Source organism: Hoplias malabaricus, chromosome 4 (assembly GCF_029633855.1).
Source record: "Hoplias malabaricus isolate fHopMal1 chromosome 4, fHopMal1.hap1, whole genome shotgun sequence".
Classification (NCBI taxonomy): domain Eukaryota; kingdom Metazoa; phylum Chordata; class Actinopteri; order Characiformes; family Erythrinidae; genus Hoplias; species Hoplias malabaricus.
This window is the reverse complement of record NC_089803.1, coordinates 34,612,475-34,626,641: the sequence shown is the minus strand read 5'-3', so window position 1 is coordinate 34,626,641 and position 14,167 is coordinate 34,612,475. Positions and strand designations below refer to the sequence as shown.

The 14,167-nt window shown below is 39.0% G+C and overlaps 1 protein-coding gene across 3 annotated transcripts in view; it reads left to right on the top strand.

Moving 5' to 3' along the window:
• The window catches only part of cntn1a (contactin 1a), an 82,302-nt gene extending 70,189 nt beyond the window's left edge, over positions 1-12,113 (top strand). For all 3 annotated transcript variants that reach the window (XM_066667304.1, XM_066667305.1, XM_066667307.1), the window contains 7 exons: positions 985-1,055; positions 1,133-1,367; positions 3,635-3,738; positions 4,419-4,602; positions 4,949-5,067; positions 5,933-6,089; positions 7,944-12,113. In XM_066667304.1, coding sequence (XP_066523401.1) covers positions 985-1,055; positions 1,133-1,367; positions 3,635-3,738; positions 4,419-4,602; positions 4,949-5,067; positions 5,933-6,089; positions 7,944-8,020 — 947 coding nt within the window. In that variant the 3' untranslated portion in view covers positions 8,021-12,113. The remainder of the gene's footprint in view (positions 1-984; positions 1,056-1,132; positions 1,368-3,634; positions 3,739-4,418; positions 4,603-4,948; positions 5,068-5,932; positions 6,090-7,943) is intronic.
• Positions 12,114-14,167: the final 2,054 nt, after the last annotated feature.

Below are 14,167 nucleotides of genomic sequence, written 5' to 3'. Positions count from 1 at the left end.
TGATTACGTTAATTCACTGGTGCCCTGTCCAGTGTTAGTTCCTGGATGGGCTCAGAATATTCCTGTTTGTCTCTGGACCCTGATAAGGATGAAGTGGTTACAGAAGGTGAATGAATAAATAGTGATAATAAACAATGTTTGTTTCTGGCGCCCTCGTATGGCACTCAGCAGAGATGCAGGTAGCAGCAGCATAGTCGCCATGTACAACATGTTGCACCGTTTTTACCAAGACCTTCAGAATAATTCTTATATGGATTATCAAGAATAACCTGATAATCAATATTCTGATTGATACCCAGAACATGGAAAAACAAAGGCAGAAATAAAAGTGCAAAGTATAACTAAGAAAATACAAGGCTTTGTAATTCCTTTTGTTTTCATTCAAATTTAAAATCTGCTCAACATTAAAAGGTACAGCAGTTAAATCCTTGTGCATATGCACTTGAATGTAACTGCTGCGCCAATTATGGGAGCTCAGAACATTAAAATACGATGTTTGAATGCCAGAACATAACTGCTGTGCCATTTAATGTGGGACAGAAAATGACTGTGAGAAGCTTGGGAGGCAGAACTGTACAAGTTAAGGTTGAATGTACTGTAGTTTTAAAAAAGCTTAGGTGGCTGAATGTTTATTATGTGTTACTATTTTTTTCCCTTCATTTTTGGTTTAAATCCAGCTCAGATTTGAATTGGTACTTCTTGTTTGCTTACATTATTTTATATTTCGAGATGTGCTAAATTGATAATGAGAACAATAAGAAACGTCCATATTTAACATTCTGTTTGGAGAAACCCTAAAGAGTTTAGTTAATATTTTCACTTTAAATATCTGAGGGATTGAACTGGCTTGGATGCTGGCTTGATGAAATGTATCTGCTGCTGTAAAACTAGACAAAGGTTTATATTGTTTGGCACTCTTCGTGTTCCCTGCAGTTTATAGAAGCTTTTTAGAAATGCAAAGTCTCACATTCCTCTCTTTTTTAGATCCTGTGGTGGCACCCTCAGATGTAGGCGGGGGTGGGGGAACGAGTAGAGAGCTGACCATCACATGGAAGGTAGGTATTGCTTTCTTTTCTTTTTTGCTTTTGTTGAATATATATTATTTTTGAAGTGATTTATGCTGTGTCCTCAGCCTGTGCAGCCGCAGTACTTCTATGGCAGCAACTTTGGTTACATCATTGCATTTAAGCCTGAGAATGGAACAGAGTGGCGTAAAGTGACGGTGGCTGACCCCAAGGCCAAACAATACGTTCACAAAGACTCCTCCATCCCTCCTGCCACGAAGTTTGAAGTGAAAGTAAAAGCCTTCAACAGTAAAGGAGAGGGACCCTTCAGCCTCGTTGCTACCATATACTCTGCTCAGGATGGTGGGTATCTCGTTTTGTGATTCAAAGGGAAAAGGCTGTCATTCCTTATGTAACGATATGTTCAAACCAGTGTTATGATTTTTCTGCAAACTTTCTAACAGAGCTGAATTAATGATGCATACCAATGGGGAATATATATCATTATCTCATATCATTGCCCTACCAAAAAAAAGTGTAAATTCAGTTTGATATATCAGTTCATTTTCACATAAAACAACACTCTCTATATTATATGAAGGCACAACAGAAAATTAAAATAAATGCAGTTCAAATTTAAAAAGAGTGGTGTTCAGATGCACATTTCAAGAGGATGATAACTAATTTGGCTGTGGTCTCTGACCACATGGCGGTGTGAAGGCAGCACACACAGGTGTTTCACCAAAGGACAAAAAGGATGACAATGACAGTTAAGGTCCACTGAGGTACATTGGGTCAAAACTAGAGCAAGACTTGGGATTGTCTTGTTCTTATCCTAGGTTTGTACTGAGAAGTAGATACACAGTTTGGAATTTTGGAATGTAGAAATTTAAGTCGCCCATATTTTATATTTCATTCATTTGGTTGCCCTTTTTAGTTTTTAGTCATGTATACATGAACAGTTTTAAGTTCCTCAAAAAAAAATGGATTGTAGGGTGTGTTTAATACAGCTTTAGGAAATGTAATGTATTTGCACATTTGTGCCAAACACAATCACTGTCCATAATAGGGTCTTTTTTTAATTAAATATGTTTGTTTATATAAAAGGCTGTACGGTGGTGCAGCAGGTAGTGTTGCAGTCACACAGCTCCAGGGACCCGGAGGTTATGGGTTCAAGTCCCGCTCCGGGTGACTGTCTGTGAGGAGTTGGTGTGTTCTCCCCGTGTCCGTGTGGCTTTACTCTGGTTGCTCCGGTTTCCTCCCACATTCAAAAAACACAAGTTGGTAGGTGGATTGGCGACTCAAAAGTGTCAATAGGAGCGAGTGTGTGACTGAATGTGAGTGTGTGTCACCCTGTGACGGACTGGCGCCCCCTCCAGGGTGTGTTACACGTATGAATGAATATAAACTATTTTACAGTCAGATTTCAGAACTGCCCATTTTAGAATTGATATTTTGATGGGGCACATCCTTAGGCTGGTTGGTTAAAGGAATCCTAGGTAGTATTTTGCCTTAAAAATACAGCTTCAAAATCATTTTGATGCCCCATTAACCTGTAATAGCCCCTGTTGTTGCTAATCTGGGCTCAGAACTGCAGAAAATGCACTGTGTAATTTGGAGGAGGTTAGGAAGCCACTCTGCTCCATCCCATTCCCCCTTGATTTCAGGACATTGCTGTGAAAGTGAATTTCACTCTGCAGCTGCAGGGGGCCTAGGAGCAAAAATACAAAATCCTACCTAGTGTTGCTTTAGGATTAACGGCTGACTAATTATGATGAGTTATCAGTCAAACCAGATTGCCACATTTGCAACTCTAAATGGAGTAGTGTAGATGAGTGGTTCTTAAATCTTTCCTTACAGCTCCAAGACTGTTTATAATTTCACTCTAACTCAGGTCTTTGCACCGTGACATATCAAAAGCGTGGATTGTCTGGTGGTCCCAGAATATAGGGTGGTGTGTTGAATTTCCTTTCAGTTCTTGTCACATTAATAAGTATATTTGAGAGTTGAAGTATTTGAAAAGCCTCTGTATGAAGGGATGCTAATTTCTGTTCATTCCTTCTTTGATTTTTAAACCTCCACCACAGCTGCACTCAGAGCAGTGTAATCATTCATCCTTGTATTCAACATTCTCGTCTCTCCCAAATCCTAAGTCCCTGTGATTAGGAGGCTCCCCTCTTGTCTAGTCTTGGCATTTACTCAGATCACTGTAACGCTGACATTAAGCTGATAATTCCAGCTGCGGATATTCCAGACTTTTAACCCACTTATTAACATACACTGAAAGACAGCCAGGACACCATTCTGCCTGACATTCTCTCCTGCATCTCAAAGCACTGTCGCCCTGGTAACCCACTGCGATGTTAGTGGGAGGGCAGCTGAATACTGACACTTCCTTGGGGCTGAGCCCAAAGTGTGAGCACAAGAAGAGAGGTGGCCATGTACTGCAGATGTAGGGCAGGATATGGGTCAGTGATGGATCAGTATCCAGAGGCTTTAGGATGATTTAGAGTTGCTTTTGTAATTCCAAATTTATCATCCAGCATCAGCACCTGATCCTACTAAAGCACCAGTAGATGAGTGTTTGAACATGTTGGACATTTTGATGTTTGTTGTTTGTTTTTATTCAGTGCCCTCAGAAGCTCCCACTATTACAGAGGCTCGAACTTTATCATCGACAGAGGCTTTTGTATCATGGAAATTAGCCTCACAGCAGACAGTAGAGGGCTATCAGGTGAGTATTGCGTGAACATTACTGTGCGTTTTTTATTTACAAGATTAAATGTCCATTATTAGTACAATTTTTAACAGAAAATAACCAACTCTATAATATCAGATGATATGGTCAGTTTTTAATCTCAGGGCAGCCATGGCCTAATGGTTAGAGAAGCAGGCCTAGGACTGTAAGGTTGTTGCTTTGATCTCCTCAAAAAAATTGGGGGTGATGGGAGTGAAGGAACAGCACTGTCCTCCTCCCTCTAATCCACATCTGAGGGGCCCTTGAGCAAGGCACCCAAACCCCATCTGTTCCCTGGGCTCTGGAGATTGCTGCCCACTGTCTCTGGGTGCGTGTTCACTGCCTCTAGTGCACTAGAATATGAGTGTGTGTGTGTGTGTGTGTGTGTGTGTGTGTGTGTGTGTGTGTGTGAGGTCATGATGAAGTAGTTGTGAAATATAAATCAATAACATAAACTTGTTCATGGTGCCTGCACTGAACATATTTTATTTTTACGTCATGTGTTGGTTTATCATGGCAGGCTTTCTGATGCAAAAATACTCCGTGTGTGATGAGCTACTAGTGACATTAGCTGGGAATAGCCATGTCATTGAACCTTCACATTACACAAAATAACCCATGTTTTTAAGTCACAATAACTGTTTAATATTTAGTGTCTTGTATCTGACTGGTGGCAGGTAAGGTACTGGAGGAAGTCGATGGAGACTGAGGAATCAGCACAGCGTGTCTCCAGCAAAGAGGACCACATACGCCTTGACAACATGAAGCCTAACTCGCATTACATCATTGAAGTGCGTGCATTCAATGGTGCAGGTTATGGACAATTCAGCAAACAACATGAGATCCACACAAAGAAGTCTCGTAAGCACTACACATTTATTAAACCATGCCAGCTGTGTGTTAGCTTAAAGGACACACTGAAAAATGTATTTATGCAGTCACACTGTATATTAAATTGTGTATAACCATTAATATTCAATACATAAGACATTATTTTGTTTCAATTATTATGATACATGTGATACAAACTCACAGAACCTGTCAGTGTTGTTTCTGGTATTTGCATATAGAGACAACAGACATGTGACGTACAACACACATATCAGAGATTAAACTGGGAATATAACCACACTTGCTAAAATCAACTTTCAGTTTCTTTTTCTGACCACATTCACATTTTGTTCTTATGACTTTCCTTTTCACTCAGCTCCAAGTCAGCGTCCAAAAATTATCAGCACCAAGAAGAATACCAGTGGGACATTACTCAACATCGCCTGGGAGCAGGTGGAATCTTTAGCCAATGAGTCAAAAGTGCAGTGTTATAAGGTGTGTTTCAACACAGTCAGGGCACTTTACTGCAAATAAATAGATTTTCTACAAAACAGTGCTGCTGTTTCACCATGATACTCTCTTAATGTTTAATGTGATGAGAGAGAGAAATTAAAATAAAAAAGTGCATCTGTGATGTGAGAATCTTGTAGCGTGGTCCATTATCATTTATCATACAACAGTTAAATACAGATTCACAATGTGTTTGGCTGAGAGTCATTCTGAGAGAGCTAGTACATATGTGAGAATCATTCTTATTCATGTTTTAGTTAGTAATGCTTACCAGCTGTGAAAAAAATAACAGCCACAATCAAAGTTGTCCTAACATCATGAGAAAGATGAAAGAACTGAAATATTCCCTCTTATTTAAAACAGAGATTAGATAATTCCTTTCCACATTAAATATTGTATGTTAACACATTGCTTTTTTGTAAAAACAGTTTTTTCAAAAAAAATGTTTTTTCATTTGGATATGTCATTGCCATATTTTAATCTATAATGAGGCCCTATTGTTCCCATCTTGATGAGATTTTATATACAGCAAAATTTTCAATTTTCATCATTTCACTGTTGTAACCGTTGCCACCAATAATAATTATCAAAATTAATGTGTGGTTTAACCACAATATTACACTCAGTGCTCAGTGTATTATTGTGTAGCACTTCATCTTATGTAGTATTGCATAAGAATATTATAAATTCCTTATATAGGCATTGCTATGATATATATCACTATATTATTTACTGTAATCTTAAAATTCAACATGCGGCTAAACTTGCTGATTCACATTTTGATCACTGTGGAAGCCACATGGCCTTCATGTAACTAAACATTTAAGTGTATTCCTACATGCAATTTCAGGTTCTTTACAGGCAAGAGGGTCAAAGTACTGGGACACTTTACACCACAAGCAAGCTCTTTATAGATGTGCCCATGCCCAAGGACGGCGATTACCTGGTGGAGGTGAGAGCACACAGTGAGGGTGGAGATGGAGCTGTGGCACAAGTGCGCATCTCAGGTACGATTTTAATTTCTTTTACATGCAGTTTTTTTTAAGAAATAAGCTCCAGGTTTTTCTTTCCTTCCTGGGATGACCAGAGCTCCAATGTGCATCAGACTGAAACGTCTGGCTTTGATGTCACCAATACATTTTATTATTTCTGACCATTAAGGTGAAGATGAAAATATGACACTGATGGTGTTGCATGTTTTCACAAGGATGAAACTGAATACAATGTAATGCTGAAGACTCCAGACCAGGGCTAGATGTGTAAAGAGGCATTTTCCCCCCTTTCTTTCATGTGAGCATTTATGTGGCTCACATCCATAGTGAGGTGGATGTGCAGTCATTAGTCAGTGTCAGAAACCTGTGGCCACGAACAGGTGGAGACAGGCTAAAGGAGAAAGAAAGGCCAGAGAATACATTATAATGATAGATGAGCCTCATCTTGAGTGCAGTTTTTCCCCTTTTACAATAGCGTACGTACTAACAATGAGTGGATGGTATGGAGGCGGACGCAAATGCAAACTGAGAAAAACAAGGAATGACCAAAGCAAAGAACAGTTACAAGGGATTAGACTGGAAAGAGATATTAACACAGCTAGAGAAAGATAACTACGTTAAATATATAGAGTAATAACTAGACTGAAACAAGAAGAAACAGTAGAATTACACAAAGAATAACTGAGACGAACAAGGGAATGACCAAGCAGGACGAAACTAGGACAGGGGTAAATGCTAACAAACAAACAAACACCGGAATGAACAAAAGAGTAAAACAGAGCTACACAGAGCTACAAGGATAAACAGAAAACTGACACTAAACTCAGAAGGAGCAAAGGACACTAAACACACAGAGCTAGGACTAAGATAAAGAGCCAGGGCTAACAGAGAGCTAAGGCTAACACACAGAATGTATACAAAGACCTGGGAACTGGGATAGGAGCAACAAGAGCAGAGAGAGGAAAGATAAACAGAATACACACTGAAAACACCAGGAACTTGAAACACATGAACAACCAGAAGAACAAAAAGCAAGGATATGAAATGCCCACCAAAGACTACACTGAAACAAGGGGCTTAATACAAGAACACAGACAAGAAACAACTGGGAAGAATGACGAGAGGGCAGGACCACAAAGGAGACACTGATAACAAGGTGGGACTAAGACAGAGACCAGGACAAAACAAAACCAAAGCAGGAAAACATGAAACGGCAAACCTGTGACATCTGTGCTATGGCTAGTCTTGTGTAGTATGTGGTTTCACACAGTTATAGACAGAACCATGCGATACTTAGGGATCATTTTACATTTGTTTAATTTCATTTAATTTAATTTAAATTCTAAATAGTCATTATTTTTTTCAGTTTTTGGAAAAAACAGGAGAAAATAAAATTAAAATATAAAAACTTTTAGTAAAATAATGGAGACATGCTTTTGTATTTTTTTTATGTTTATTGTACCTGGTTTGATTTTATTCTTTTTTTATGTTTCATTTTTTCTGTTATGGCTTCTTGACAGCTACAAACCTTTCAGATCCATAGTGTCATATTGTCTTCTCAAAGTGGTATCGAGAGAATTGAGTTGAACTTGAGTGTTTCCTGTCTTTGTTTCTCAAAGCTGCACATTTTAATTAAGACAAGAGGTTTATGCTCTATGAGGTGTTAGTCAGGAGTCTAATTGAATTTAGATCAGTTTTCCACTTTTGCACATTACTGTAGGCTATCAGTGCTATTTTGATGTTTGTGGGAGATAATTCCTAATTGAATCAGGTCCTTAGTCCTGTAATGATGACTTGCATGTACTAACTTCGCTACTGTCCTCTTGCTTTTGTGTGTGTGTTTGTGTGTGTGTGTGTGCACGTGTATAGGTGGAGGTGCTTCGGTGGCTCAGTCTCTCAGCGTCTGTGTCCTGCTCCTGGTTGCAGTGCTCAGTGTAGCACTCTGAATGTAGCGCCATCCTTCCTCTGCCTTCACTCCTACAGTGAAGAGGACTCTGACAGGATGACGCCTTACAGGACTCTTACTCCACAAACGCTGAAGCACACCCATGATTATTCCCAGCCAGGAATAAGCTTCGTGGGAAGAAAAGACACTATAGAAATCAGTAAAGTACAAGGACATGGAGGATACCCTGCTTTCAGAATTGAGATTATAAACATGGAAATGCATCAAAGGAGTTCTCTCTTGTTCAGTATGCCTTACAATATCTCTTACCCTGATCTTTTACTCTTGCGCTTCTTGTGGTGAAGAAAGAGTGATGTCTGCATTTCACAGTTTGAGACAAATGTTTAAGGGTGGGTTTAGTTTCTGTCTGGATCTGATTGGATACTCAATCTGAGGCACCAATCATAAAGGCTAATAAATCAGTGGGATGTTGGAAGTTACATCTCTTTCCTGCAAGTGACTTGATGAAAGATTGGTGCAAGAGAATTTGATAATTGTTTTATATGTAGTTTGCAAATCAGTGGCACTCCCGTTTTTTTTTTTTTTTTCTTTTTTTTTCATTTCAAACTAAAGCACATCCCTCCTTTAATGGATACAGTCAAAGCAAACTCCTATCCTACTACGTGGACTCAATGCTCTAATTAAGGTGACAGATAACAGATGATATAGCAATTTATTTCAAGCTAGAATATGTATATGCAATAATTTATAATCTCTTAATATATTTCAATATATTATTTCTTTGCTTATATTAACATATCTCTAATAAAAGATTATTTTACATAAAGAGATTTCAGAGCCCTTAAACAAGAGTAAATGAACAGCTGGAAATGAGATGTGTGCATGTAGCCTCTGGGATCTAAATGAGGGATCATCCGGGGTCAAATAAATTTGTAAATTTATCATCACCATTTCTGAAATTCTGTACCGAGGAGTAATATTGTGTTTGTATGTGTAATATATGTGTAGTAAACATATCTTATCCATGGTTTTGAACACAAACATGACTCACACACACACACAAACACACGTGTATATGTGTGTATATGTATGTGTGTAGACTATGGCAATATCCACTGTGGCAGGCCAGGGGCTATATTCTCAAAGTATTTCTGAATAAGAGTGAGGAGTTCTGGTGAAAGCTGAAGCTCAACCTTCACTCTTGTCATGAGAAGCTCTGTGAATTCAGGTCCAGGCAGTGTTACTGTAGTGCTTTAAAATTTCAACCAATGTCCTTCATACTCATCCTCTAACCATGAGCCAAACCGAGGCTGAATTGGCTCACAAAGGAAAAGCCTTTGTTTTGACTGTATCATTGGAAGCTCTGTCTGTTACAGGTGCTTTGTAAAGAATGTTGACATTTCATTTTCTGACCCATTTCTTTACCTCATTTGCTTCGAGCTTTTATCCTAACAATATCATCAGTGAGGTGCAAAAACGAAAGAAATACAAGCATTACATTTTAAAATGTAAAAATAGTTTCATTAGTCATTTACCGTTTGTTTATTTATACAGTGTCCTTCACGCTTAAGGGTTTTTTATAATGGCTTGTTTGTTGAAGAGTGAAGAATGAGATTATGAGCCATGAATGGAAGCATTTTGTTGTCTGGTATGATTGTGATAATACAGAACGAGCTCACAAATGTATTGCTATAGATGCCACAAAGAGCTGGAAGATACAGCTGTGGGAAAATGTTTGTGAACCCTTTGAAATGATCTAGATATCATCTTGAATAGTTCAGTTTGGTCTTGGAGCGAGCAGGGTTTGTCGGTGTCATTGCTTTAACACTCATGACCCATCCTCAATTTTATTTCAGGCTCAGGTGGTTGGCTAGAGCCTGGGGATCATTAGACTGTGCTGGACGCTGGTTCTCCATGACTTAAAGTCAACACGCTAAGACGTAAAATGATCTTCATTTAAATAATAATAATAACAATAAATAAATGCATTTGTATTTAACAAAAAAATGCACAAAATGTTATTGTTCCATATCTTTAATAAACAGTAGTTACAATTCATAAAGTGTTTAATTGAAAGTGTCCTAACATCATTCTACGTCCTCCACCATGTTTCACAGCTGTAGCTGTGGTGTTGGTGATCAGTATTTCTTCTTTAGTGTGATTATTTTCTCTCATATTTTTGTTAACTCTCTCAGTTCAGCAACTAGTTATGTCCCCCTCAGGCAGACAATGATAAAACATCAGGGAGGTGAACACCAGCTAACACCTCCTCTGAGATTTGGAAAGTGCCAATGATTCTTTTTGACCTGCTGTGAATGCAACACCATTGTTGGTCAATGCACTTGGAGAGTAGAACACATACTGCCCAATTCTGTTCACTGACAGATATTCACATGAGCTAGCATCTTGCTGAGTGAGACATGGAGAGGGAGGTTCATCTTACCCACCCAGAGAGAGCAAGGCCCATAGATATTTTTTGCCTCTCAGCCACACTAACAGCAATCAAGCTGGTGAAGTATTTTGATGGTATGTCCACTCAGGAACCACATATTCAGTGATTTGTTTCTACAGACATAATGCCAGGTATATTCTGGAATAAAAGAAATCTATCCTCTTAATGTGTTTTAGTAAACCTGAAGCAGGAAGCAGTGATATTTTGAAAGCAGTGGTTTCCTTCACTGGAACTTAAGACATTCAGTTGTGTTCAACAGCAGTGCAGTTTTTTCAAAGTGGACTTTTTTCTTTTTTTCCAGATTAGTCAGTCTATTGCAAACCCTTTCACTGCTCTTTCAGGACATCTCGTTCCACATTTATCTATAGCTCTGTCTGGAGCAGACTAAACCAAACAAATTCTGGTGTGAAGGGCATTATGAAATCCTAGAGGTTTTCATAAAATTCCATCAATTCCCATATTGTGTTAGGGTTTCAGCTTCATTAAGATATGGAATGATGATGTGAACAATCTGATTTTATTCGTTATAAATTAAATGAAGATCTGATCATTGTTGGAACACTTATATTTGTTTGTTGCAAACCTACACCTAATCTCAAAGGTTCACCTTTTTCTCACATCTGTCCACAGATATGACCAGACGTCTTGTTTTATTATTTTGTTTAATATGTTACTTATTTGACAATATTTTTGTTTATTAAAAAAATGCTGCGTTTTGATATTTATACACGCATATTCAAGGAATCCTCCCATCTGAAGATCAAAATGTCTACTAAGGAGTACGTAAGAATGCACAATATTGAGCAAAGTGCATCTCTGTTCTAACAGCTAAATGAAGAGTATAATTTTTATATTTTATATTTTTAATTGCTTTATTACTATTATAGCATTTTGACCCCTCAGATGGTCACGGCCTCCTTAAATATGTGTGAATTGTAGCCATTGCTTCAACATTTTGTGAGAAATATTCAGCGACCACCACAAAGTGCTTTCTCTTTCCCAGTCTCCTTCAGGCAACAGGATCATCAATGCGAACATAAAAAAAAAGGAAAAAAAATTGCCAAATGCATGAATGCCTTTAACTTTTGCAATCTACAATTACTTGGAAGTGAAATGGTACACCCTGAGATGCATGATCTGGAAATGGATGGTTCGTTCCAGTTGCATTAGCACACCATAGCTACTCATTTGCGATCAAGGTGACTCATGTAACTCAGCTTCTTCTGATCTGCCTCTGTCAGTCAATAAAATGTCTGTTCAGCCTGAATGGCAAGCTCTCTTGGTCAGAGACGATGTAGATAAAGCCTAACCCATGAGTCATTCAAGCCATTCTTCTCAATTAAAGTTTATAGAGACAAAACCAACTTGACTTGAATGTGTTATCATTGGATCTCATTTACTGCAGCAAATTTTCCTTCATGATATACACAGCATGGCGGCAAGGTGCTCCAGGGACCTGGAGGTTGTGGGTTTGAGTCCCGCTCCGGGTGACTGTCTGTCAGGAGTTGGTGTGTTCTCCCCGTGTCCGCGTGGGTTTCCTCCGGGTGCTCCGGTTTCCTCCCACAGTCCAAAAACACACGTTGCAGGTGGATTGGTGACTCGAAAGTGTCCGTCTGTGTGAGTGAATGTGTGAGTGTGTGTTGCCCTGTGATGGACTGGTGCCCCCTCCAGGGTGTATTCCCCGCCTTGCGCCCAATGATTCCAGGTAGGCTCTGGACCCACCGTGACACTGAACTGGAACAACGCTTACAGATAATGGATGGATGGATGGATGTAATCAGCCATTATACTCATACCTAGTGGCCTAAATTTATCAGAGATTTTGTACTAGGCATTTTTTATACAGGGGGGCCACTCTGTAGCATAAATTGATTCATTAACCAACAATGATATTCCCCTACTTGCTGAGTACACATTTAAAAACAACTTATTAAAATGTTTGTGTCTTCTTTACATTTGTATCAACCATTTTACTACCATTGTTTAATGCATGTGACAATGCTTATATGGGCAAAGTTACCTGAACACCCCTGTACCACCTACAAACTACAGGCAAGTTCAGCATGGCATGATATGGATAAATTAAATGTTGTTTGGATTGCTGCAATGCTTTGCTTTCTAGATGTTTCTGGAGGTCTTAGAGTCCCTAAAAGGAATATTTAACTAGAGTGTTTAGGCAAAAACAGACTGTTGTCTTGTTTAAGTTTGTGAGGTGGGCACAAACGGGTGAGCAGTAGTGGCCTAATGGAAGATCACTGGTTTGATTCCCATGACCAGCAGGAGAATTAGGGGTGTTGGGAGAGAAGGAACAGCAAATATCTCCCTCAATCCATGGCTGAGATGCCCTTGAGCAAGACACTTAAATCCAACCACCTCCAGGGCAATGAGGATGGCAGCGTTCCACTGTGTGTGTGTATGTGTGTGTATGCTCATTGCCACAGATGGGTTAAATGTGGAAGATCAGTTACCCAGCAAAATGAGATAATAGCCTGAGCCAAGAGATCTAGATAGAATTATTTATACAGTGTCCTTCACGCTTAAGGGTTTTTTATAATGGCTTGTTTGTTGAAGAGTGAAGAATGAGATTATGAGCCATGAATGGAAGCATTTTGTTGTCTGGTATGATTGTGATAATACAGAACGAGCTCACAAATGTATTGCTATAGATGCCACAAAGAGCTGGAAGATACAGCTGTGGGAAAATGTTTGTGAACCCTTTGAAATGATCTAGATATCATCTTGAATAGTTCAGTTTGGTCTTGGAGCGAGCAGGGTTTGTCGGTGTCATTGCTTTAACACTCATGACCCATCCTCAATTTTATTTCAGGCTCAGGTGGTTGGCTAGAGCCTGGGGATCATTAGACTGTGCTGGACGCTGGTTCTCCATGACTTAAAGTCAACACGCTAAGACGTAAAATGATCTTCATTTAAATAATAATAATAACAATAAATAAATGCATTTGTATTTAACAAAAAAATGCACAAAATGTTATTGTTCCATATCTTTAATAAACAGTAGTTACAATTCATAAAGTGTTTAATTGAAAGTGTCCTAACATCATTCTACGTCCTCCACCATGTTTCACAGCTGTAGCTGTGGTGTTGGTGATCAGTATTTCTTCTTTAGTGTGATTATTTTCTCTCATATTTTTGTTAACTCTCTCAGTTCAGCAACTAGTTATGTCCCCCTCAGGCAGACAATGATAAAACATCAGGGAGGTGAACACCAGCTAACACCTCCTCTGAGATTTGGAAAGTGCCAATGATTCTTTTTGACCTGCTGTGAATGCAACACCATTGTTGGTCAATGCACTTGGAGAGTAGAACACATACTGCCCAATTCTGTTCACTGACAGATATTCACATGAGCTAGCATCTTGCTGAGTGAGACATGGAGAGGGAGGTTCATCTTACCCACCCAGAGAGAGCAAGGCCCATAGATATTTTTTGCCTCTCAGCCACACTAACAGCAATCAAGCTGGTGAAGTATTTTGATGGTATGTCCACTCAGGAACCACATATTCAGTGATTTGTTTCTACAGACATAATGCCAGGTATATTCTGGAATAAAAGAAATCTATCCTCTTAATGTGTTTTAGTAAACCTGAAGCAGGAAGCAGTGATATTTTGAAAGCAGTGGTTTCCTTCACTGGAACTTAAGACATTCAGTTGTGTTCAACAGCAGTGCAGTTTTTTCAAAGTGGACTTTTTTCTTTTTTTCCAGATTAGTCAGTC